This window comes from Sander lucioperca, chromosome 16 (genome assembly GCF_008315115.2).
Source record: "Sander lucioperca isolate FBNREF2018 chromosome 16, SLUC_FBN_1.2, whole genome shotgun sequence".
Taxonomy (NCBI): domain Eukaryota; kingdom Metazoa; phylum Chordata; class Actinopteri; order Perciformes; family Percidae; genus Sander; species Sander lucioperca.
In genome coordinates this window covers 31098555-31122615 of record NC_050188.1, presented here as the reverse complement: position 1 = coordinate 31122615, position 24061 = coordinate 31098555, and the positions used below count along the sequence as shown (strand labels likewise).

Below are 24061 nucleotides of genomic sequence, written 5' to 3'. Positions count from 1 at the left end.
TATTTATGGAAATGAGGGGAAACTTGAAACATAGATACATTTAGAAACTGGATGTTCACTGAAGTCGTGCTTGCATCAGCTTGTAGGCACCAGCTGCTTCACCATCAGTTACTCAAGACAGTGTTAGGGTTGTGATGTTCAGCTGTGGTTTTTCCTATTTTATTTTGTTAATTCATTCCCTGTTCTGTTACTTTGTTTGAACACCGTTTCCCATTTTTGCTTTATTCTCATTCCTTGTTCATGGCTCTTTTATTCTGTGTTCTGTTTTGGTTCTCCAGTTGTATCCTTTGTGTATGTTTTTGAGGCCTTAGTTCACGTGTGTCAACCCAAGGCCCACGGACTGAACCCGACCCCTGGCAAAATTTCATCTGACCCGCATATCCATTTAGGTTCACCATACATTTTGGCCTGCATAGTTGTGTGCCAAACCAAAAAGGCAAGAAACTGTTTTTCCAGGCTGTGAAACGGGTTGTTGTGAGTCGGCTGTGTAGTAGCCTGCTTTTAAAAATGTAATTGTTTGGCTTGATTTCCTAAATTCTATAAAGACATTAAACATTTTTGCTGATTTTTTTCGGGGGCTTTATGTTGACCAAACTATAAGTGAGAAGACTATATGAGACATGCAATAAACAATAATACAGTCAAAGATATTAGACTTTTTTTTAAAAATAAAAACAAGTAATTAGTAAATTATACATGTCTGGCCCTTGATGTGGTTCTCATTTTCCAGTGTGGCCCTTAGTGAAGTAGAGTTTGACACCCCTGCCTTAGTTTCCTGTTTTATTTTATGGCGTTATTTCTCCTGTGTCGTGTTGTTTGACTTCCTGCCTTGTGTGTCTCCCCGCCTTTGTGATTGTCTGCCCCGCCCTGATATATTTCACCTGTTCGCTCCCTCCCTGCTCCTTTGCCCCTGTATATAATGCCCTCTGTTCTGTTCAGTTTTCGTCATGTCGCCGTCTATCGGCTGGGTGTGTCTTGCATTTTGGGTCCAGGAATTCTGTTCCTGCCTCAGCACTCAGACAGCAAACAAAAAGTGGCAGTGTCCCTTTAACGCCCAGAAATCCTGACAGCACAGTCATGTTTCTCAGCTTGGCTGCTCTCTGATCATTTATACAAAAGCAAAGAAGAGAGGAATGATCTCTAATGATGAGTCCAGTTTTGAGCTGATGAGGAGACCAAACGGATTTTGATCTTTAGTCTCGATTCATCACGTTCTGTGTGCGGAGAAGTGCACACCCCCAACACCAGGACCTCATTTGTAGAAATTGGGCAATTCTGCAGTGTCTCAGTCAGTTAAGATGTAATTACTTTTCATTTTGTTGAAGTCACACTATTTAAACTGCCAAGATGGGTCTTCTTTAAAATTTTGCCCAGTTCAGCTTTAAGGTACGGAGGACAGGAGTAATTTCATTTTCCCCCCCATAAGTTCAGTGCTATTAAAGGGATAGTTCAGATTTGTTGAAGTGTGGTTGTATGAGATACTTATCCATATAGTCAGTGTATTATCTACAGTAGATGGCGGTCGGCACGCCCCCAGTTTGGATAAGCAGACAGGAGTACAGACACGGAAGCTAAGCTTTAAGTGTATGCTATATTTAGAATATTTTCAGAGCTTTATCTTGCTGTCACAAAGCTCTTTCCACAGACGTTTTCCCTTTCTCTCCTTCGGCCATTCAGTCTCCCTCTGCAAAATTTCTTCCTCTGTATTCTTTGGTTCATAAAGATATCCTCTTGTCACCACAGTGAACAGGATCACAAATTTTTATTTTCTTCAAGCCCTGAAAAACAATTGTAATTGTTGTGTAAGGCCAAAAGAAAGAGCTGTCTGGTGGCAAGGTAAAGTGGTTAACATATTCTAAATATAGCATATAGTATATATATAATATGATATTTATTTTAGTTGGGCCTTTTTTAAGGTGACTAAAGTGTTTTGCTGCTGACCCTGTCTCCTGTCTGATTCTCCAAAGTGGCAGCATGCTAACCACCATCTACTGTAGGTATTTCACTAGTCTACAGTATATCAGCAATGTTTAATTTTCGCGATTGTTCAGGCGCCGCTGGAAATTCCGCCGGATGTCCCTCACCTTCGGCCAGATGTCACCTCCGCTTTCTTTGTGTTGGCATTTAAACTCTGGTGGATTTCTAAGGACTACGGTTAACTGCTCCTCAGATCTCTGCAGGGTAAATCCAGACAGCTAGCTAGACTATCTGTCCAATCAGAGTTTTCTGTTGCACGACTAAAACAACTTTTGAACGTACACACGTTCCGGCAAAACAAGTTCCTTCCTGAGACTATTTTGCAGCGGCACCGTCATTGTGTCGCCCAAGATGATTGTGATTGGTTTAAAGAACTGCCAATAATCCGGAGCACGTTTTTCTCCCATCCCGGAATGCTGCGTGGACTAGCCAGACCCTCTTCCGCAGAGCTGTGGAGGAAGGTCTGACAATGCGAGACTTTTTTCTATTCCACTGACTATGGATAAGTACCTCATAAAACTCCACTTCCCCCCTCCAACCCCTTCAAGTTTGAGCCTTGTTGAATGTTCATTGTCACTTATTGAAGGGTTGACAACTGTCTCAGACACCCAGACAGTCTCTCGCTCTCTCTCTCCAGCATTTCCCTGGACCTCAGCAGTGTCAGAAAAGACCTTAGAAAATGTCCCTCTGTCTCACATTGTTCTCTCCCTCTAATCCTACAGGCGCATTGCCAAAGGTGTCTCAGTGCTCACCCACGGGGTGATGGCTCTGCGGAGGGACCTGGGGACCACCAGCCGCTCGCAGTACGCCGGCAACTGCCAGAGTGACGGCAACCAGACCCACCGAGTGCCAGACAGAATCAGGTGAGAGGGAGGGGCCCAGGGGTGACTTTGAGTTTATGTATCATTCACACCGGCTTCTGACATACAGCAGAGCGAGCGAGCGAGCAAACGGCTGCACAGCAAAGCAAATAGTGGCAAGCAGCTTTAGGAGAGCTTTCACATTCAGGGCAAATCCACAGAGCTGAGTCATTCTGACCTGGAAACAGCTGCTTCGTTTCTATAGTGATGTTTTGCAGGTGAAACTCCATCCACTTGGTGGCAACTGATGGAAACATGGATGTCTGTGTTACTGTTCTTGTACTATGAAATAAGTGTTTACAGTTTACATATTTACCATTACCTATTTATATTTAATGTGTGTTTTTCTTATTGTTGTGTTGCATTGAGCTGCTGTGACGAGTGAATTTCCCCATTGTGGGATCAATAGTCTATCTTATCTTATGTTATCTTATCTGGCTAATGCTACAGATTTAGAGGATTGATTATGTATATAACTAACACGAGGTCAAACAAATGTTAACATATTTCATAATGAAAGACCCTAACACTGAGAGCTTATTGATCTGCAACTCAGCAACACTGTCCAGGGTCACATTCAGCACTGCCAAAACAGAGACAGACATTGTGGTGCATTCATGTCCTGTAGGACAGGACTGGTGCTAGTAGCTACCATTGTCAGTGAATTAATGCAGTTGTCTGTGTATCCGCAAAGGGATGTCTGGATAAACACACTCTGTCTTTTCATGGCTCTTGCGTTTACATCACTTCTCTGTTGATTTTGTAATATGGAGGTTTGGTTTGGCTGCAGTACTCCATTACTTGAGTCCGGATTCAGACTCAAGACGTTTTTCTGTTGTCTCGGACTTGTCTTGGGCTCGTTGGTATTTAGCCATTGGACTCGCCAAATATTCTAGTTGGTCTTCACCGAGTCCAGCACTTTATGCTTCCTCCCAAAGCAAAACCATTGTTGAAGCACGCTTGTGCAGAAAACAGTTATTGGTTTGATTCAAAATCCATCTAGAACGGGCATTGACATTGGTCTCCTGGTATGCGCCGGGCTGTGTCATACGCCTCAATCATCAGGTGAATTAAATAAAAAATAAGGAACATCCTGGATCTGTTTTTTCGCTGTTCTTTATTCTTTTTTTATATATTATAGAAGTATCGGATCGGGACTCGGTATCGGTAGATACTCAAAATCAAATGAATCGGACTCGGAATCTATATATATATATATATCGAATCGTGACATTTTCTGAATCGTGCACCCCTAAAAAAGACTCAACATCTAAAATGTGAAGTTGCACTTCAGCTTTATATGAAATTGTTCTACTCAAAGTAAATAATATGGCCTCCTGCAGTGTTGTACTCTGCACTTGCTTTTTGATCATTACAAATAATGCAAAAATGATCATCTTAAAGTAGAAGATATACTGTCTCACAACACATACATTATTGAATGGATAAGTAAGTGGTCTTGAAGAGGATTAATTTTTTTTCTGTCTCGGTCTTGACTGTCTGTCATTTGGACTTGAACCTCTTTGGACTCAGTCTTGACTCTTTGGACTCAGTATTGTCTTGTCTAGTCCTGGTCTTGTACTTGCCTTCGACTCGACAAAGGTAGATTTGACTACAGCCCTGTTTGGCTGCTACCGTTAACACTAGAACCGCCGAGTGGGTAATATTTACCCGCTGCCGAAACAGCTTCAGCTCTCGCTAATATGGCATTTCATGAAGCAGTTAAGTTATTCATTTTTTATCTATTTTTTTTTAAACAACAAGTATGACTTGATAAAGTAACTATTTAAAAGTCAGTTCATGGCCTTTAGGCTCTTTTATTACAGATTATAAACACACTCGCACACACAGGCTGTGACTGCGCTCTGTGCGTGCTCCTGTTGTAGACACTTCCATCCCGTATTGGTTGAGCCGACCCTAAAGAATATAAATATTTCTAATTACTTTAGCTAGTGCAGTAAGCTAACTGCTAATGTTACGTTACGTCTAACTAGGATGTGTAACGTTATCGCTGGACTGTAATTGAGGCACCTGTCACGTCAGCATCTGAGGGCAGCTGCTCCTCGTCCTCACATGAAGATTCCTCATCTGATGAAAATGACGGGTCATTGATCTCTCCCTGATCCGATTCTCCATCACTCATGTCCAATTCTAACTTGTGATATGGCAGCCGCCTTGTCAAAAGACGTGTAAACAATACGCGTTTCTATGCGACCGGCCATGTTGACAATGCGGAGCGCAGCAATATACAGCGGGGGTAAAATGTACCCGCTGGCGGTTTTAGGTATAAATGATCATATTTTCATTTTTGCTTATACCACACCTCCCATAACTCACTAGATGATTAATAAACCCATTTTAGGAAATGTCATGGACTGAGAGATGAAGGGATTTTAAAATAACAGAGTTACATGCATTTAAAAATGCCAGGCGGGTACATTTTACCTGTTGGCCTTTCTAGTGTTAAAGGATGTGGCCCACAAAGGTGTGTCCTCATTCCCAATTCCAGCAGACTGTTTGGCCTCATATAAAATGGTTCTTTTGGTTGGCCCTTGTCAACTTGTATATCGCCAGGATGTCAAATGACCAACACAATACTAAAATCTGTGTGAAACTGGCAAGTTCAAAACATCCAAGCTTTACATTTTAGAAAATGTGCCCCTCTTACCCAGGGGGACTTTAAATATTTCGAGGAAAATGAGCAGAGGAGCAGAATAGCAGAAGTCCAACTTTCACCTGCATGCTTGATTGACTGCTGCTGTTCTTTGGCACAATCCCCTCTGGGAACTGTTTGGGGAAAATAGTCCGGTTTTCGCTCTCTTTTCAGCTGTCAGGGTTACAGGAGCTGTCTGGTAACCTGCTGCTAGACTGGCTCTGGAGATTGGAGTTCAAATTTACTAATGCGGTTGTACTGTATGACATTCACAAATGACTTGCAGAATATATGCAAAGGCGGTTTGTACATTGGGTTCCATTAGTTCGACGGAAAAACCTCTATCAGGAGACACACATGAGTGTATAGTACCCTGATCTCCACAGATAATGTCAAAAGGTCCTTCAGCAAGGCTCTGAATCCACCACCGCTTCATTTGAACTCTGAAGAGAGGACTGCAGCTGTGCTGGCTCTCAGGACTGAACTGAATATGAAGAGGCGTGTTTCTGGAAGGAAAACAAGTAGAAAGTAAGAAAGACAAGTAGGTGTGAAAACAATAGCATGCCATTATGTGGGGGCTTTAATTTGCATTGTAAAGGAAACAGCCAAAGCTAAAATTGTTCATTTACAGCAGAAAGAGATTATGAGAATCCAAAGTTGTTTTGCATCATAGTTGCTATGGCTCTAAAATGTAATGGATCGACCAGTTCATACAAAGAGTTCCAATGACATCAGGCTGCATTGGTATTGATAGGTGACACCCAAAAACTAAATTAACAATTTTTTGATAAAGAGAAGATTGAGAACATCTGTAATCACAGTAAAGACACCGGCTTTCACCAGATTTGTACACATTTGAATGCTGAAGTGTTTTTGCGGTCTGTGTTCATTCGCTACAAACAGCAAATGCAGCAACATTAGTCCCATAGCTACCATGCACATATGGCGTGTCTGTGTGTATTTTTATTGACCGCACAGATTCAGACTTATCTCAAAATCTCCTTTGTTTTTCTCTAGTCGCAAATCTTTTGCTCAAGCTGAAAATCTTTAAGTCCACATAATAAGTCTCTATTCGAGCTGCCAAATGCTAACTTGTTTGTTTTTGAATCCAAATATATCTTTCCATAGACTTTCTATGCAACTATCCTCGCCTTTTAAAATTTGCTTAATGTTGAGTCTGAACAGAGAGAGAGAGATGTGACCCACTTTTTATTTCTTTCGGGTGGCTGTAGCGGGTTGGCGGTTAATTGTGGAAATTACAGGATAAAAATAAATGCTAACACATGCAGTACTGTAACATCAGCTCATAATGTCTGAAAGTGAGTGAACCAGTTCAGTAATGTTAGTTCTACAGCATAACCTACCAAAGGTAGCTACATTAACATTGGCTAACATTAGCTGTTGGTCATACCAGACTAAGTAAGCTATAACAGCAAAAAACATCTAAGTTTATTGAGTCGAGCAAGGGTGCATTGTATTTCTTATAAATTTAACTTTTTTATTTTCGAGCAAGAGAATGTATCTCGCTTCAATGTTAACTGAGAAAACCAGATGTTCACACCTGTTCCCTCTAATTATTGAAAGGCACTTTGGGAAATGTTCTTCCTGGAATGAGGCAGGCGCAGCAGAAAGCTAAATTACAACAGCTAACGCCAGGAAATGACAGATTGGTGCAGATATGACTGATTGATGACAGCGTTGGAGAAATCTTCCCCGCGCAGACAACATGTTCAACCTCAGATGGATGGTTACTGCAGGTTGCCTGTCTGCGCTCTTTAATGAAGTGAGGAGGTTCATTTTCAACTCTGCAAAACATTTCATGCCCGTCAGTATCTGGCTTTTGAATGCTCTCGATCATCAGCACGGCTGTCTGTCACGCTGACAGGCGCCGGAGCTCGTGGGAGTCTGGTAGAGCGGCAGTGATAGTCCTCGCCACTGCAGCATGAATGACACCTGTAACACGTGAAGGATTTCTCTCTCGAGGGAGATGAACACCTTCCCAAATATGGCTCCGCTCCGACTGAAGTGTTGCTGACATAGAAATGAAACTCAACCTCTTGGTGTTTTGAACAATTGTGTGGCCTTGTTCAACATCTTTATTTTGGGAACACTGGGAGCTGAATTTATTATTTCTGAATACTTCATTGAAAATCTACCTTTACAGTATGATGGCCCCACTTTTCATTTTAAGTTTCATATCTGGATAAAACCTGTGATTCGATACATTTTACTTCACTCTTAGCCAAATGTATGCATCTGTTTAGGTCGATCAAAAATCTAATTGCATTGATTGTGCTTGTTTTGTGCTTGATACAGATCTGGGTAGGCCCTCCTGCAGTCTAGTCCAGTGGAGCAGTAATGCAACAGAAGGTGTCTGGTAACTGCCAAAAGGACCGGAAGAGTATAAACTTGTGATAAACGGTTTAGCTCGCTCACTTAGAAAAATCTGGATGAATTGCATAGTTGGACTCATAGTCCGTAAAAAAAAATAATGGACAAAGCTTTAGTGTCTAAAATGTAAGGCCACTGCGGAAACCTGCTTTGTTGCTAATTTCCAGCAGGGGCGACTCCACTGGCTCCAAAAAGAAGTCTGTTTCTATAGAATTGAGTTTATCGTCTAAATCACTAGTTTCAAATCTTCTTTAATACAGCATGATGTTCATTTTGTAAACTATGGTCCCAGTTATTTTAAAGTAGATGATAAGGCAGGGCATGTTTTAGGGGCGTGGCTGCACATTCGACCTGTTAATCAGGACGGAGGCTTAGCAATGCTAACCATGGCACTGTGGACATTGTAATGTCTGTGAACTCGTTTCTGGGTGTTGTCCATGTTTTCGTCTTGAACTTTGACCCTCTCACTGTGTGTTTTCACTTTATCAAAGTTAATTGGAACACTTGATCACCTAAAAAAATGTTTTGTGCTGCCAACCAAGCTAACTAACTGGCGCTGGTGTTAGATGGTAACTTAAAGGCAGCTACACACCGGGCCGATAATTGGCCGTTGGACAGTCTGGCGAGGTCAGTGACTCGAGTCTGTTCGGTGTGTGTTCCGTGCCGTCGTCCGTTGGAGGAGCCGTCGGCCTTCATTTTGGCCGACCTGACATGCTCAGTCAAGGCAAGCGGGATGAGCGTGACTAAGCCTCTCAAAATCTGACGAAAATCTTTTAAACTGACCTTTGTCGATCTGAAATGAAGACAGATTCATTGACTGCATGGCCTATTTGTCGCTTAAAATGTTTTCAGAAACACGTTTCGGTGACCTAAACTTAGCACAAAAAGTAAGGAAATTTGTGTTTGGTAGATTATTTCTCTGTGGTAACAATGCTTTTGGCAATATATCTTATACTGTTGGAAAGCCTGTTTAGTTCCCTTTCAATTGGTGCCCCATTTGTAAGGAACATGCATTTGTGGGATGAGCAGCAGCACTGAGTATGTGGGTTGCACCCATGAAAAATTTGCCAAATCTTCTCTGCCAATGCCAAACAGCTTATTCTGCCATTGACTCGTTTGGTGGATTGGAGGATTGAAGTTTGAAGAAACAAGACATATTGGCAATTGAACAATTTATTCATTATATACAAGCCTCGTTTTTCCAGTGAATGAATCAGCTATGCTGATTGCTGCACCGATAGAGTAACACCTTTGGTGTTACTTGGTAGAGGCAGTGTGATGGTGTGGGGCGGCATCTCCCTCGCTGGAAAAACGAGACTTGTCATCATTGGAGGCAATCTCAATGCAGAGACCTCAACCCCATTGAACACTTGTGGGATCAGCTTGGGCGTGCTGTTCGTGCCAGAGTGACCAACACAACCACGTTGGCTGACTTGCGACAAATGCTGGTTGAAGAATGGGATGCCCATCCCACAGCAGTGTGTGACCAGGCTGGTGACCAGCATGAGGAGGAGGTGCCAGGCTGTTGTGGCTGTGGGTGGTTCTTCCACACGCTACTGAGTCCTCCTTTTTGTGCTAAGTTTATTTTAGTACAATATGAGATCGTATATTGAATGAGTTGCCATTAATGGCCGGTTGAAAAATCCAAAATCCGGAAGCAGCAGCCAGACCCACGTGACGCATTCGTCCAATCAGCTGCCAGTTTTCATTTTTTGGCCCACAATACAGATTAGCGCCGCCTGCTGTTATGGAGACGTATTACGTCTCGTCGCTTTGGTGTGTTCCGAGGCACTTTTTTGACCAACCTCGGGGAGACTGATCAGTCCAACTGCCTTTTCTTCCAACGGTCGGTCGTCTGGTTGGTCTGTAACGGCCTTAAGGGAAAGTTTGCCGTACATGCAGATGTTGCTAAACTTAAGGCTTCAAAATAGCAGTCCACAACCCAATGGGTGACGTCACTGCTGCTACATCCACAAATTTTACAGTGTATGGACTACGAGCCAAAAAAAAGATTGACTCACCATCATGAGTGTACTGGTTTTTGAAGTGATCAGGGATCATATAAACGCTACAGATGCTTGTTACTAGAGATGCACCGATTACAACTTTCTAGGCCGATTCCGATTTTTCATTGAGTTTGAACTGCCGATACCGATTTTAGCCAATTCCGTTTTCATATTTTCTAACCACCTTACAGCACACACAAATATTTATTTTCTATCTTTTCTTTAATAGAACATTTTACATTTTGCATAGAACATAGAAAACATTTTGAACAGATAATCTATAGCTATAAAATAGAACTATATAAATTACTCCTGGTGTGAGAAATTCACTGAATTTCGCTGTCCTTGTACTCTGCACAATGACAATAAAGTTGAATCTAATCTAAAAAATGCTGGTTACCTCGGAACAATCCAGCAAATAGACGGTACCCTAGGGTGCTGTTACCTGAAACAGATGATTTAACGTCCCCGCTCATTTTACACACAGTTTAGCAACAAAACTAAACGCTGAGGGAAGATTACTACATTTTTCATGTTGTTTTGGAGCGGTATGCATCCCCACTAACCTGGAAAGCGTTTTAAAACAGTAACATGAATACAGCGTGTCGGAGGAATACACACAGTCTCCTGCAGCGGGGCATCAGAGACCGGGACTGTCACCGCAGTGTTCGCTAACGTTAGCTTCTTGTCTCATCTGGGGTCTGATAAACAGTAAATTCATCAAAGTCAGTGTGCTCAACGCTATTTTCCGATAAACTGTAGCTGTGAGTGCGGTTTTCCTGTTCCAGTGGTTCAGCCTCAGAGAGGAGAGAGGGTGCGGCTGACTGTTCGCCTGAGATCAGTAGAGCAAACGGTTCTGCAGAGCCGTGTATAATTACAACTTTATGACATTTCATAAACAGCTGATGGAGCGGCGGTGCGTGTGCACGTGCGATGCTGATGTTGCACAATGTTTATCATGCGGCACCCGAGTGCATTTGACCGGCATACAATCGGCATATGTCAGACTGACCTGCTGGTCTCCGGTCATGGTCGGTCACGTGAAAATCGGCCAATTCCGGTCACCAGTCATTCGGTGCATCTCTACTCGTTACACGCTTGTGACAAGTGTTGAAATGGCTGGAGCTGCTTTCTTTCTGCTGCTCCATGGGACAGAGTGAGATGCAGTGTTCAGTATCATTTCAGTCAGCATGACTGACTGTAGTTACACTTGAGAGGAGTAAAGATGCAGCTTGGAAAAGATGGTCGCATTCACATCTTTTCAATTTCAGGCTTTAGTGGCACCTCACGAGGTTTGAGATGAATTTTGAATGCTTCTTGATTAATTTCCACTTAGCTTTAGGGCAGGAAGTGGTTAAGTGTAAATATGGTAAACATGTTGGATTGACGGCAGCATCTGTATGTTCCACTCCTGCTTCGCTGTATGTGACACTCATAGCTCCTCGACAACGTTACTTTTTGTGTCCCACTATAACCTCTATGGCTGGAACAATATGCCTTCTTTCACAATACATGGATTCAATTTGTATTGCGATTTTCATTTATTGCAATTCTCGAAGTATTGCAATTTGATATTGAGTATTGCGATTTCCTTTTCCATCTTTAACGAGAACAAAAGTTTAATAAAAAACATAATACACCAACATGTATTTTCTGCGTTTTCTGTTTTCGGTCAGAAAACTGAAATGATGTTTATTGGGGTAATCCTACAATTTTATGCAAGTGTTGCATACGGTGCCATATTTAATATGGGACGATTGCAGTTCCTAGACGGGAGGTGAACTTAAATAATACACACTTCTACATGAAAGTGTGACGTGCTACACACCCATCCACCACCCTGACTTCCACACCCATACATTCAGTCTCGCTACGTAAAGCTCACATTTCTTCCTGCACTAGTTCTGAACAATAAGACCTCCAAACCATTCAGCGGTATAGGTCGTTCATTCCTACCCTCCAATAGGATCCACAGGAGTGTTTTCCGTCATCCGTCTAAGAACCGACCAGAGAACGTAACTCTCGCGGCTTTAAACATGTTGTTAATGCCGCATTTTGGTTATTTTTAGGCACCAAAAATACTTGGTTAAGTTTAGAAAAACATTGTGGTTTGGGGTAAAATCAGATGTTACTTCACTTCCGGTTAGGCAAGTAAAGCTGAACATGACGTAGCTCTGTTTGTTTCGTAAAGTAAAAAGAAAAAAGCTACAGTTTAGTTTTAATTTCAAAACAGGACACCAACCCCGGTCTCCTGAGTACTGTCCTGTGGTTTTTTTTGACACATCCACCACCCTAACCTACCTCCTTCTTACGCAGCTACTAATACTAGAGGGCGCCGTCATTATAAACGTAAATATGAGACATAACTGCTGCTTGAACTAACGACCTATGGGAGCGTTTTTTGGGGGAGGACAGTCTCGTTCTGAAGGATGGAAATCATGATGCGTGGAATTGTCCAATATAGACATTACTCTTAGGGATACTGAGCTGGAGGAACAGTAGAAAAGTGGAATATGCTGCAGGAGTGAATTTGGAAGTTTTCAATGTTTTGGCACAAGTGACTCTGGAGTAGGACTGGATTGTAACTGCTCTGAATCATGCAGCTGCTGTCCTCCAGTAGGAAGAATGATACATACTTTACAGGCAGCTCATGTTTGACACTCTAAAGATAGACCTCCAGCGGTTTATTTATTTTTTTAACCTAATGATGGCAAAGAATTTCATTTCTGATTCAGATTTGAGTTTTTTTTCTGATTCTGAACAAAAAGCTTATTATGAGAATAAAAACTCCACACAATCACCTATTGTGAAATTCCTGCTAAAAACAATGGCTCCCATGCAGCTCTTTGTTTTTTTTTAGTTTTGAATACAAGGTAGTGTTTCAATAGTTATGCCTTTCATATCCATGACATCCTCTTTTTTTTCACTAAAACCCCTAAAAATGCTGTTGATTAATGGAGCTGCACACTTGCCGACAGTGCTCCTTTGTTTTAATGAATAGTACTGAATGAGTGGGAAGCAGAGCCAATGCATGCTCAGCAAATCTCCCCTGAATAATGAATCAATAAAAGACAGTAAAACAAAGTTGATATAATTAATTGTCCTATAGATTTATGGACTTTCTGAAATATGGAGATTGGACTATGGGGTGACACTCGTCTACACACATTCTAGTTATACGTTGCAGCTCCAAAGTAGGTCGGACAGCCTTACACAGACATCATTAGGGGTTCACAAGAAGCCTTACCATCCGGCTCACCTTAACCTGCCGTTAGGCGTCCGGGTATCGAGTATTGCCACTGAAAATATTGCGGTACTATGCTGTATTGATTTTCTCCCCCAGCCCTAGACATCATGTGTTAAATTTCTTTTGCACTAGAGACATTTGAAAACAACATCCATGCACAGAAAAGTCAAAAGAGACAATACACATTTTATTTTTATTCCTAACGATCTCCATTAGCCAGTTTTTTCTGCTCTTTGTGTGTTTGACAGCTATGACAGATGTATATTTAACAAAAAAAAGACGTAGCAGCATGACTGCATTCACCAAAAAGCCAAAAATCCACTGAACCAGCTGCTCAAGTATACAGACCCTGGCAACACAAATCTCAGGATGTACAGACAGAAGAAAAGGAGGGAACGTGTGTGAGGACTGAGAAGACAGGAAATGTGTGAGATGTTTGGAAGTTTGACAGGCAGAGTTGAGAGCGAGAGAGAGATAACGATGATGGTGATTTGGCTGTCTGTTTGGAAATCATTTTGCAGCCCCCGGCCTTTAGATTACAAACAACAGCAGCAGAGCACAATGTGTGCCAGCGCAATGAAATAAATGAGTGCATGCAGCACAACAAAACTGAGTGGAACTCACAATAATGACATTAAAAATAAAGCTCACAAAATTCAGCTGAAATATGGCACAAAAGAAAACCAACAAGGCTATGTGACAAGTTCACAAAGGACAGTGACAGATGCGACTTCAGCTTATATTCAAAGATGACATTTTCTAGATGCCTGCCTGTTTTTGGCCACTTGTAAAGAGAACTCCACAACAACATGACAGACACACAGTACTGGAACATGAACCCTGGTCTCTTAGGTTTGTTAGACCCATCCAGAACCCCAACCGGCCTAAGTATGTGGAACGTGGCGCTCTTATACTTTGTCACCTTACTTCCTGCTTTGCTCCCGTCAAAAATACTAAGGCCCCTAGAGGGGCTCCGCCACTATAAACATAAATATGAGTTGTAATTGCTGCTTGAACAAACAACTTATGGGAGCGTTTTTTTTTCGGGAGAAGACAGTCTCCGAATGCGTTAGCAAACTATTGTGCAGAGACGGAACCATACATGTTTCGTAAAACCGGACAAAAAGAGCTAAAAGAGGCTAAAAAAATTCTAAAAAGCTGCCGAGTTTGGTGATTCTCGATTGGGATCATTACTGAGGGTCAATATAATTTTCTTAAACCATATACACTTAAGGCTGTGTTCAGACCGACTCTAGCCCTGCATGAAAAATGCAGCCGAGGCAAAGCCACGTTATCTGGTGCTGCTGTGAGTGCCAAATGTGTGCAAGCATGCATTCCAAGTAAATTAATTTGTAATGTGAACACTGTATTTCTACTGTTATAACCTTACTAGTCTCACTTTGCCAGACCTTCCTCCACAGCGCTGCTGAGGAGGGTCTGGCTAGTCCACGCAGCATTCCGTGATGGGAAAAAAACGTGCTCTGGTTTATTGGCATTTCTTTAAACTGATCACAATCGTCTTGTGATTGGAGCCCTGGTGCCGCTGCAAGATAGCCTCGGGAAGGAACTTGTTTTGGTGGAACGTGTGAACGTTCAAAAGTTGTTTTAGTCGAGCAAAAGAAAACTCACATTTTACAGATAGTCTAGCTAGCTGTCTGGATTTACCCTGCAGAGATCTGAGGAGCAGTTAACCATAGTCCTCAAAATTCCACCTCAAAGAGAGCGGAAGGTTAACGGACATCCGGCTGAAAAGCAGGACATAGGGCGAAATTTTCAGCAGCAACAGGGCAATCCCGGAACTGAAAGATATAGACTATAACCTTACTAATACTATTTAAACCCATTCCCACTTTTTCAACTATTCTCACTTCTTCACCTATACGTCTTACACATTCAAGCCGGCAATCCAGTGTAGCGTCAGCCTTTCAACATGCAGCATTCACACCGCAAATTCTTCAGAAATTGCATTCTCTACCTTTGCAATCGTTGCAACAAAAGATAAAAAAAAATCCCACCGTGATAACTTTTTGAGAGTTGCATAAATCCTGTCTGATGAGCCTGTAAAATCATGGACTGTTCCCTCAAAACTGGACTGTTTCATGTCTCACTGGTGCTTAACTGCCTCAGCCTTAAACCTAAATGGGACATTTTTACCTGAGAAATGCAACAATTCTTCAACCCTGTCAGGTAACCAGTGCCTTGTGGTGAATGAAATTGTGCTGAACAAAACACTAGGCTTGAACATGTTAATCTGGTGAATCCAGGTGAAAGCAGTCACATCCTGTTCTGGACGATTAGTCTCATCAGACATGCAGAGGAGGGAGGGGGACACGGATTTAAGGAGGATTTAATGCCTTCAGACAACTGAGACACAGAGTGCATTGTAACTGAATAAGTAAAACACACAAGGACTGGCAGAGAGGTTCTCAGGAGATGCATTGGACAGAAGGGAGACATGAGGACCAGAAGACGACTGCCAGGATGTAGCTCAGCCTAATTACAGAAAATCTGAAAAAAGGAGAACATCTTCATTATTGGACTGTTTTATTTCTGTTTTAAAATGACATACTGCAATTCCCTCTGGATTGAAGCATTCTATCTTAAATATAGAAACATAGCAATGCAGAATGTAGGACATAAGCAGGGAAGAAGGAAGATATTATTGTTGGCTGTTAATTAAAATATTGCATGCTATTTTTTCACTCGGATGATAAAGCTTAATGTAAAAACCCAACGAGACAGAACCGAGGAGAGGGAAAGAAAGGCGACAGGAAACGAGGATAAAGAGGTGACAGAAGGCAGAGGAGGAAGAGGAGAGATGGAAGGAAAATAGAGGGAAGCAGATAAGACAGAAAGAAGTGGAAAAAAGAGGAGACAGGCACCTCAAACCCTCAGGGGGACCGACTGCTCATATGGAGTGGAAGAGTGTCTCTCTCTCTCTCTCTCTCTCTCTCTCTCTCTCTCGCTGTCTCACCTTTTTAATAACCACACTCCCCGTAGAACTAGTCTAATACAGAGGACAGTGCATCAATGCGCAATGGTGACATGGAGTTTTTTTTTATTTTAGAAAGTGATGAAATATGTTTTCATGAAAAGTAAAAAGTGTATTTATGTACACGAACAAGAAACGGTGTAGAATACTATACACTTCTATCCTTTTTTGTGACCTAGAAGATTAATTTCCAGGTACTTTCTTTCGGTAATGAACTATTCTTTCAATTTTTTATTTCATCAGTTTATTTCTCAGGGACAATAGACATAGGCATTGTTACATCTGAAGTGCAACCGATGCAATGTATATGGGACTTCTAGCCATAGGCTAATTTGCAGTCCTTGTCCCTGTTTAGGCTTTTAGAAAGGACACATGGTAAAACATACAAACTAACAATTGAAGCAGACAAACAGGCAGTCGCATGCATAAAAACTAACAGTAAAGCAAACATAGACTAGCAGCCACATATAGTACATGCATAGCATAAAGACGAACGATACAACAGACTGAGGCAGTAACCTAGAAGCTTAAAAGCTGGAAATTAAAGCAAACAGTCACATAAGTCAGCTTGTTCAAAAAGCTACGAAAAGTAATGCACGGTCGTAAGCAGTCCACGTTTTTTTTGCTGTATGCTCCACATTGATGGCCGCATAGGGAGGGGGTCGGGGTGGATGGGTGTGCGTTAACATACAGGACTTTCAAGCCAGAGAGTGGAGTTCGCTTCCCCGGGAAAACTAAAGCCTTTCACCCAGGAAATGCCTGTTCCTTAGGAGTGTTTTAATCCAAACACAGTCTTTTTCCGAATCTTAACTAGTGGTTTTGGTGCCTAATCTTAAATTTCGTCGCAGCAAAACGCTCATATTTTGTGGACTAACTTTAACCGTAATATCCGCCGAAATGACCGGCAGCTCACGGTGCTCTGTACCCGGCTCAAAGTCACCTATTTTTGGGTAACTGAACCACCAACTACCGCTGATACAACAGAGGTCTGTAGCCGGCGTCACAAAGCTCTTTAGCGGCTTAAACAACTAGCAACTGCCTCTCGGTGTCATGGAGCTCGTAGCCAGCCGGCATCACGTGAACAGCCGGCTTCACGTGACCAGCCGGCGGTCTCCTAATTTCGTAGGATATACGTTTTGGTGTGCATACATTTTCGTACGATATCATCCGGACCCGTTCGTGAGAACGTAAGTACATAAAAAACAACAGTAAAACAAACGCAGACAGGCAGACTTATGTAACTGTAATTGTAAGATATAAATGATTATGTGAACAACTGTATGGATTAGACAGGTTTTGGGCTTGTGTTGAGTGTTGTTTTGATGTATCGTGAGTATGAATGTTATGGATGGCTGTAATCCAGTTTATGTTATATTCTTATGACATAATGGAGACCCCAGGAATAGTAGCTAAGGCAGAAGCTAATTGGGATTTTAATAAACAAACAACATGGTGATCTTGAACATCCAAACTCATTCAGGACAACCAGAAAAACCCTTTGCACTTCTCCCTCTGCGCTCTCTAAAGCTTTGGTAACCTAACTGCATACTTTATTTATTTTTGCATATTTTAATCTCCCAAATCCCTCTTTTCTGTTCTCTTTTCGATTGATGCCATCACACTGCAGGGGAGCTTTTGCATACATGAGCTGCAGCCATTGAGTGTATACAGTGATATTGCCGATATAGCATAATCCTTTTCAGCTGGAAGTGCATTAAATATTCATGCAACGCTTGAGCCCACAGTGCTATCAGCTAACAGTAATATTTATCAAGTGTAAGCAGTAAGAATGCATGTGAAATTATATGGTGAGAAACATGCTGTAGCTCACTATCAGGTTTGCCAATCTTTCGCTTCTTAACAGACTCAGTTTACAGAACTTTTTACAGGCTGTTCTCATGAACCATTCGTACATATACTGTAGCTACGAAAGTAATGCACTGTAATTCGTATGTATTCCACATGCCACTGTATAAGACCGCGACGCCACCTTTTTTCTCCAAGTGAGAAAATAGAATATCCGCAGTTCGCATAATCTGATTGAATTTCATTTTTTTTTTTTTTTGTGCTTGAACATTCAATAATTGAAGCGTATGTCATGCAAGAGGGACAGTAAAAAGAATGGAATGATTTAAGTTGCCATATGGACATTTAAGGTGTATTGATTGATTAATTGAGTAACATTACTATAAGATTAAGATTACATTAAATTGGCGCTAGCTGTCTTTGAGTGACACACTGAAATAATTCTTCTCAGTCTATTTAGCCAACTGTTAACTTGTAAAGATGAAAAGGCAGCAAAACATGCTTTCATTTTTATAGTTATAGTATATGTTAATCTATATCCTCCACGTTCCACTTCCGGGATTGCTCCGGTGCCGCTGGAATTCCCGCCGGATGCAAGTCTTTTCGCCGATGTCCGTTTCTTTCCGCTTTCTTTGTGAATTTTCCAGTGGATTTATGAGGACTATGGTTAACTGCTCCTCAGATCTTTGCAGGGTAAATCCAGACAGCTAGCTAGACTATCTGTTCAATCTGAGTTTTCTGTTGCACGACTAAAACAACTTTTGAACGTACACACGTTCCACCAAAACAACTTCCTTCTCGAGGCTGTTTTACAGCGGCTCCGTGCGCTCCGCCCATGACGATTGTGATAGGTTTAAAGAGATGCCAATAAACCAGAGCACGTTTTTCTCCAATCCCAGAATGCTACGTGGACTAGCCAGACCCTCCTCAGCTACGTAGCGTGTAGATGGTCTGGCAAAGCGAGATTATGTATATGTAAACTTGCCGCCGTAGGAACATTGAGCCACAATTTAAACGCGTAATAGATGCGTTTCGGTACTTCAACAACTAGCACTGCACCCCTGACTGCTAAGATCACGTAAGAGACAGGGTCTGGGTGGATCCTAAAACACTGGGCTTTCAAGTGGGTGAGCAGGGCTTGTGTCCCCGAAGAAGTTAAGTGGAAAACACAAAACGTTTACCCAGAAAAAGGATGTTTCGGGAGTACTACTTAATCTTAACTAGTCATTTTGGTGCCTAAACTAAACTGTAACGGCCACTGTCATGACCGTCACCTACGGTACCTGGTACCCGGCTCACAGTCACCTTTTGACGGCTAAACTTAACCGTAACGACCGCTAAACTTGATTGTCATATGCCTGGTTTGCTTAACCTCGTCACGCGACCGGTCGGCAGTCGCATTATTTCGTAAGATATTATACCAATTTTTGCGCGTACTTTTTTTGTACGATATCGCACAAACCCATTCGTGAGAATGCGTTGAATCAGTTAATCATTTAGTGAGCTGGCGATCTCAAGACTGCATTAAAAGAAACTGGTTATCAAGTTTTAGTTGCAGCTGCCATAAAGAGCCTAAAACTTTTCTTGTAGAAGGTCAAATCCCCTTTGATGAAATGCTTATTTTTAGCTTCAGTTTCCTCTTCATAAAAGAACTAAATTACACTGAAAGATGAGACGAATGATCAAGAGGTGTCAGGACGCTACGGTCATGATACTTTTTATCGTCTGCCTCTTTCTTTCTCTCTCTCTCGTCTTTTCACACCTTCCCTCGTTGCTCATCATCATGTCTGCTTGTCACCCTCCCATCTGTCGTGTTTGTTGGCCTGGTATTAGCTTGTGTTCTCTCTCTCTCTGTCTCTCTCTCTCTCTCTCTCTCTCTCTCTCTCTCTCTCGGCTCACACATACATTCACTGTTTTCTTTCCTACCTCTTTCATTCTTGCTGTGTCCTTTGACATTCACTTACATCTTCTTTCTTTCTTTCTTTCTTTCTTTCTTTCTTTCAGTTTTAGCTTGTTTTTCTGATATAGCATGTAGATCCGTGTAATAAGACATTAAAATGGTCTCAATTTGAAAGTAGGATCTGAGTGGACCTGTGAAGACTCTCCACTCCAACAGACGATTTACAGTGAGGTGAAACTGACCAAAAATAAAGCTAGAAATACCTTTACATGGTGTTGGATAGGTAGCAACAGTGTTTTTAGACATATTTTCAAAGATGTGCTATGTTTTCTGTACACTTTTAGCTTCCAGTGTTCTCCTCTACTAATCGGTAACAGAATTCCCTGTACTGTACTAGCACATACAGTACGGATCTGAGCTTTTCGCATTCAGTACATGAAGTCTTAGAAAGCTTAAACGGTACTGCTGTACCAAGAAGACTTTAACAGGCTCTCTAGTGTCTTAGCCCTCAACTCACTTCAGCATGTTGTCAGGCTGCGGAGCTTCCTGTTCTCCGGAGGCAACTGCCGTCTGTCTGTTGTTGCCTTCTCTGAATCTCGCCGCTATAATTGGCGAGTGTCGGTGCAGAATGTCTGATTCTGACAACTTGACACCAAAACATGACGTTTACAGCTGATCAGCCTTAGATCAGGAGTAGACAGACTCAGCTGCTGGCCGTGACGTGACGTGATCTGTCTCTCCGTCTGTCCTCTGTGCCGTCTCTCTCTCTCTCTCTCTCTCTCTCTGGCTGTTAGCACTGACCCGTCTTGCCGTGCCTCCTGTCCGCCTTAAATATGCATGAGGTGCGTCCCAGGGAGTCAAGTTAAAGTTACATGACTCTTGTCCTCAACAGTCAGGATAATTTTAGAAGAAAAAAAAAGTCTGGAGTGCTCCAGAAGTTTCAAACAAATCATGAAGGTGCTCTTTGGAAGGGGAACTTTTTTCCTCTTCTGAAATCAGGATAATTTATTGAGACAGTGAGAGCCAATTGTAGGGAGGGCAGGCCGATTATTACATTTTGTAATATGTGCTTGGGGGGTTTTAAAAAGGAGGGTCAACTTTACTGCCTAATTATACCAAGGCTTTGTTAATGGCTCTGCTGGGGGTAATGGCCGCCCTAATCCTTTTTTCTTTTACCCCTCCTCCGTTCTGAAAGATAATGAGACGAGTTTTCAAAATACATGCCGTTCAGTCTTCCTGCGGCACCCATTCCATCCGTCGTCCAGTATTTCTCTCAGAAACACACCACAACTGCACACAAAGTTATTATTATATATTACCGTTTTGTTTTAAGGGGGTATTTTTAAGAACTTTCAAGGGTATTTTTTTGTTTTGAGTGAAATGTTTTTTTAATTTATGGCCCTGCTACACAGAAAACAATCCAGATTAACAGGCACAATAAGCACAGATGCCCTTTAGTTACACATTTTCACATGAAAGCGTCCTGGCTTCATTTTGCATAGTTGCCTTTCCTGCTCTTTCTCTGTGGAATCTGAGCTTTTTATCAACTGTTTCCCACCAACTCACTCCCTTTTTTCTGAAATCATTCTTTCTATCCGTGCCGGCCGTGAAGTCAGGTTTGTAGCATGGCTGCAATGTAGGAGATGAGGAACAAAATCCCTTTTCCATGCATAAATGTATTTCAAAGTTCAGCTGAAGCTTATTCAAGGCTTCAGGAGTCTGAGTTGGCAAAATCGAGTGGGTTTCTTCCAAACGTTGGCCTATTTGTAATGAAATTCATTCTTTCAGATTCCCTGGAAAGCGTGTCCCTGCTGGTCTACAGTGGAGGAATAACGCAGGGAGAGAATTTTATTCTTAAAAGAACTCTTCTTAAAAAAAAAAACTCTGGTGTGCAGTTTTGCACTGTGACGAGGACTGCAGATTGTGTTCCTTACATTGGAGTCATTCTAGGAAGTGCTACTTCATGGCCAGCCTGGAGAGAAGGAATGATTACAGCCACCAATAACTTTTTCAATCTATGTAGTGGGAATGTGAGTGTAGGCAGACTTCTGCAAATTCTGAACACGTCCTTCTATGAATGGTTTGATTCATGAGGGAATCAGCGACTGATGTATATACAGACATAAAGTCACACACAGTCCCAACTCAGCTCTGTGAGACACCTGACTTGGTGCACAAAATGGGCAGGCAGGAAGTAGAGAGAAAGAGACAAGAGTGATGAAGAGAAAGGGGCATGGAGCACAGATTGAAAGAAAACTTTCATGAAAAAACTGATTCTGTAGAGAAAGAGCGGGAGAGGCAACTTTGCAAAAATGAAGCCCAGAAGAGAGATTTGGGGCCCTATCTCGCACCCGGCGCAGCGCAAAGCCCGACGCAAGTGTCTTTGCTAGTTTAAGACCGACGCAGTTGTCAATTTCCCGTCCAGCGACCACTTTGTTTAAAAAGCAAATGCACCTGCGCCCATCTGTGCGCCCATGGGCGTGCTGGTCTTACAGGGAGGTGTGTTCAGGTGAATTCTTGGCGTATTGCTATCTTGAGGCAGCGGGAGGTGATCGTGCCATTGACCAACAGAAACCTGGTCTAAAGTCAATAACGCAGCATTTCATTGTTATTTTAACAGCGCATTAGTAAAATGCCCCTAGGCTCGTGCACAGCGCACACACACTATGCTTGTTACACACACAGGGACGCGCAGCAGCACACAAACATGCAGAAGATTAAAAATAAAAATATCACAATGTGAAATAGTATTATGATATGATCTGCTCGCTCGCTTTCACTTCACGCACAAGCTGATCAGTTTCTTCTCCTGGAAATCTCTCCTTCCTGCTTAGCATCGTAACAACAATGTGCCAAGGTACAAACGCGCCTGGCTTTTAAAGGGAATGGGAGATGACACTCTGATTGGTTTATTGCATGTTACGCCCAAAACACACCTATGAATTAATGAAGACACTAAGTACAACCCTTTTGAACCATGCGCCTGGTGCACGGACCCTTTTTTCCGCCGTCAAACTAGCAAAAGTGGATTCGTACATGCCCTAAACGCACCTGTGCTATGTGCACTTAGGTCGTTAAAATAGGGCTCTTGATGTAAAAAATATGTGATCTGTGCACACTACAAACTATTTCAACATGTTTCAACGTGAGTGTTGTTGTTAGACATTACTGTTCATTTTGTTAAACCACATTTTTTGAGGTTTGTTATTTCTAAAAGTTATGATACAATTGTACTCCCCAAAGTAAATGTTCAGATCTGGAAATACAGTGACATCACAACATTTAGGTCTGTTGAGGCAAAAAAAAAAAAACAGCAACCCAAAAACAAGCAGACAACCAGATAATAATAGTTTATCCAGATCCTTTTATTTCAAAGGTCAAACCAAAAGTGAGCACTTCCGAAATGTTTGTAATGATCCCTCTATGTACCACATCTACGCTACGGTTGGTCAAAGTTAAACCGGGTCTGTAAACTGTGATTGCAACGGACAGTTAGGATAATAAATGTACTCTTTATCTTAATTTTCTCTTCCAAATAAGTTTGACTAACCTGTGGGAGTGTTTGGAACCTGTCTCATCATCGACTGCATTCCCAGATCTCTACGGAGTAAAATGCTATTACTGACAAGAAGGATAGCCAAACAAACAAAAATAAAACCGTTCTTGTATGACGCCAGATTATCCCATTGGTTGGTGGATTAATCGATTGATTGAGTCAACCATCCATTAGCTCAGTCAGTTAATTGGTTATTTGTCTTTCACTCCGTCAATCAGTCTGTTATTCAATCATTCAGGCAGTCATTCTCCATCATTTTCTTTCTCACACTCCCTCCCTCCGTCTCTCCCATTCATAAACAAATCTGCCCCCCCTCATCCCACTCTCCACTCTACTTCTTCATCTGTCATCCCCCCCCCCCCTCCCTTTTCTCGTTTATTAAATCAGCCCTCCCTCCCCTTCCACTAGCGCTCCTTCCATCAATCTACCTATCTGCCCTGCTCTCCCGCCCATCTTTGTCTCCCATCTTGGCTCCCCTGGGGAACGCTGTCACAAAGGCATCTGATGCATCGCTTAGCATGTAAATTGGATAATTGGATTCAGGCGCACAATGCATCCTGGCAGAAAGGAAGGAGGAAAGAAAGCAGGGAGAGAAGGTGGTACTGAGGGAACGAGAGGAGCAAGCAAGAGAGGCAGAAGTATTGAAAGAGGCAAATGTTTATGCATGTTCACA

The 24061-nt window shown here is 42.1% G+C and overlaps 1 protein-coding gene and 1 long non-coding RNA gene across 2 annotated transcripts in view; one reads left to right on the top strand and one right to left on the bottom strand.

Moving 5' to 3' along the window:
* The window catches only part of grin2da (glutamate receptor, ionotropic, N-methyl D-aspartate 2D, a), a 275179-nt gene that overhangs the window by 138046 nt on the left and 113072 nt on the right, over positions 1 to 24061 (top strand). Inside the window, exon 6 of the mRNA XM_035992896.1 lies at positions 2700 to 2840. Within this exon, the coding sequence (XP_035848789.1) occupies positions 2700 to 2840 (141 nt within the window). The remainder of the gene's footprint in view (positions 1 to 2699; positions 2841 to 24061) is intronic.
* LOC116046385 lies at positions 1448 to 20304 on the bottom strand. The gene is made up of 3 exons (XR_004104128.2): positions 20291 to 20304; positions 16513 to 16515; positions 1448 to 1576 (listed from the first exon to the last, which is right to left on the bottom strand). It is a non-coding gene; the product is annotated as an uncharacterized LOC116046385 (long non-coding RNA).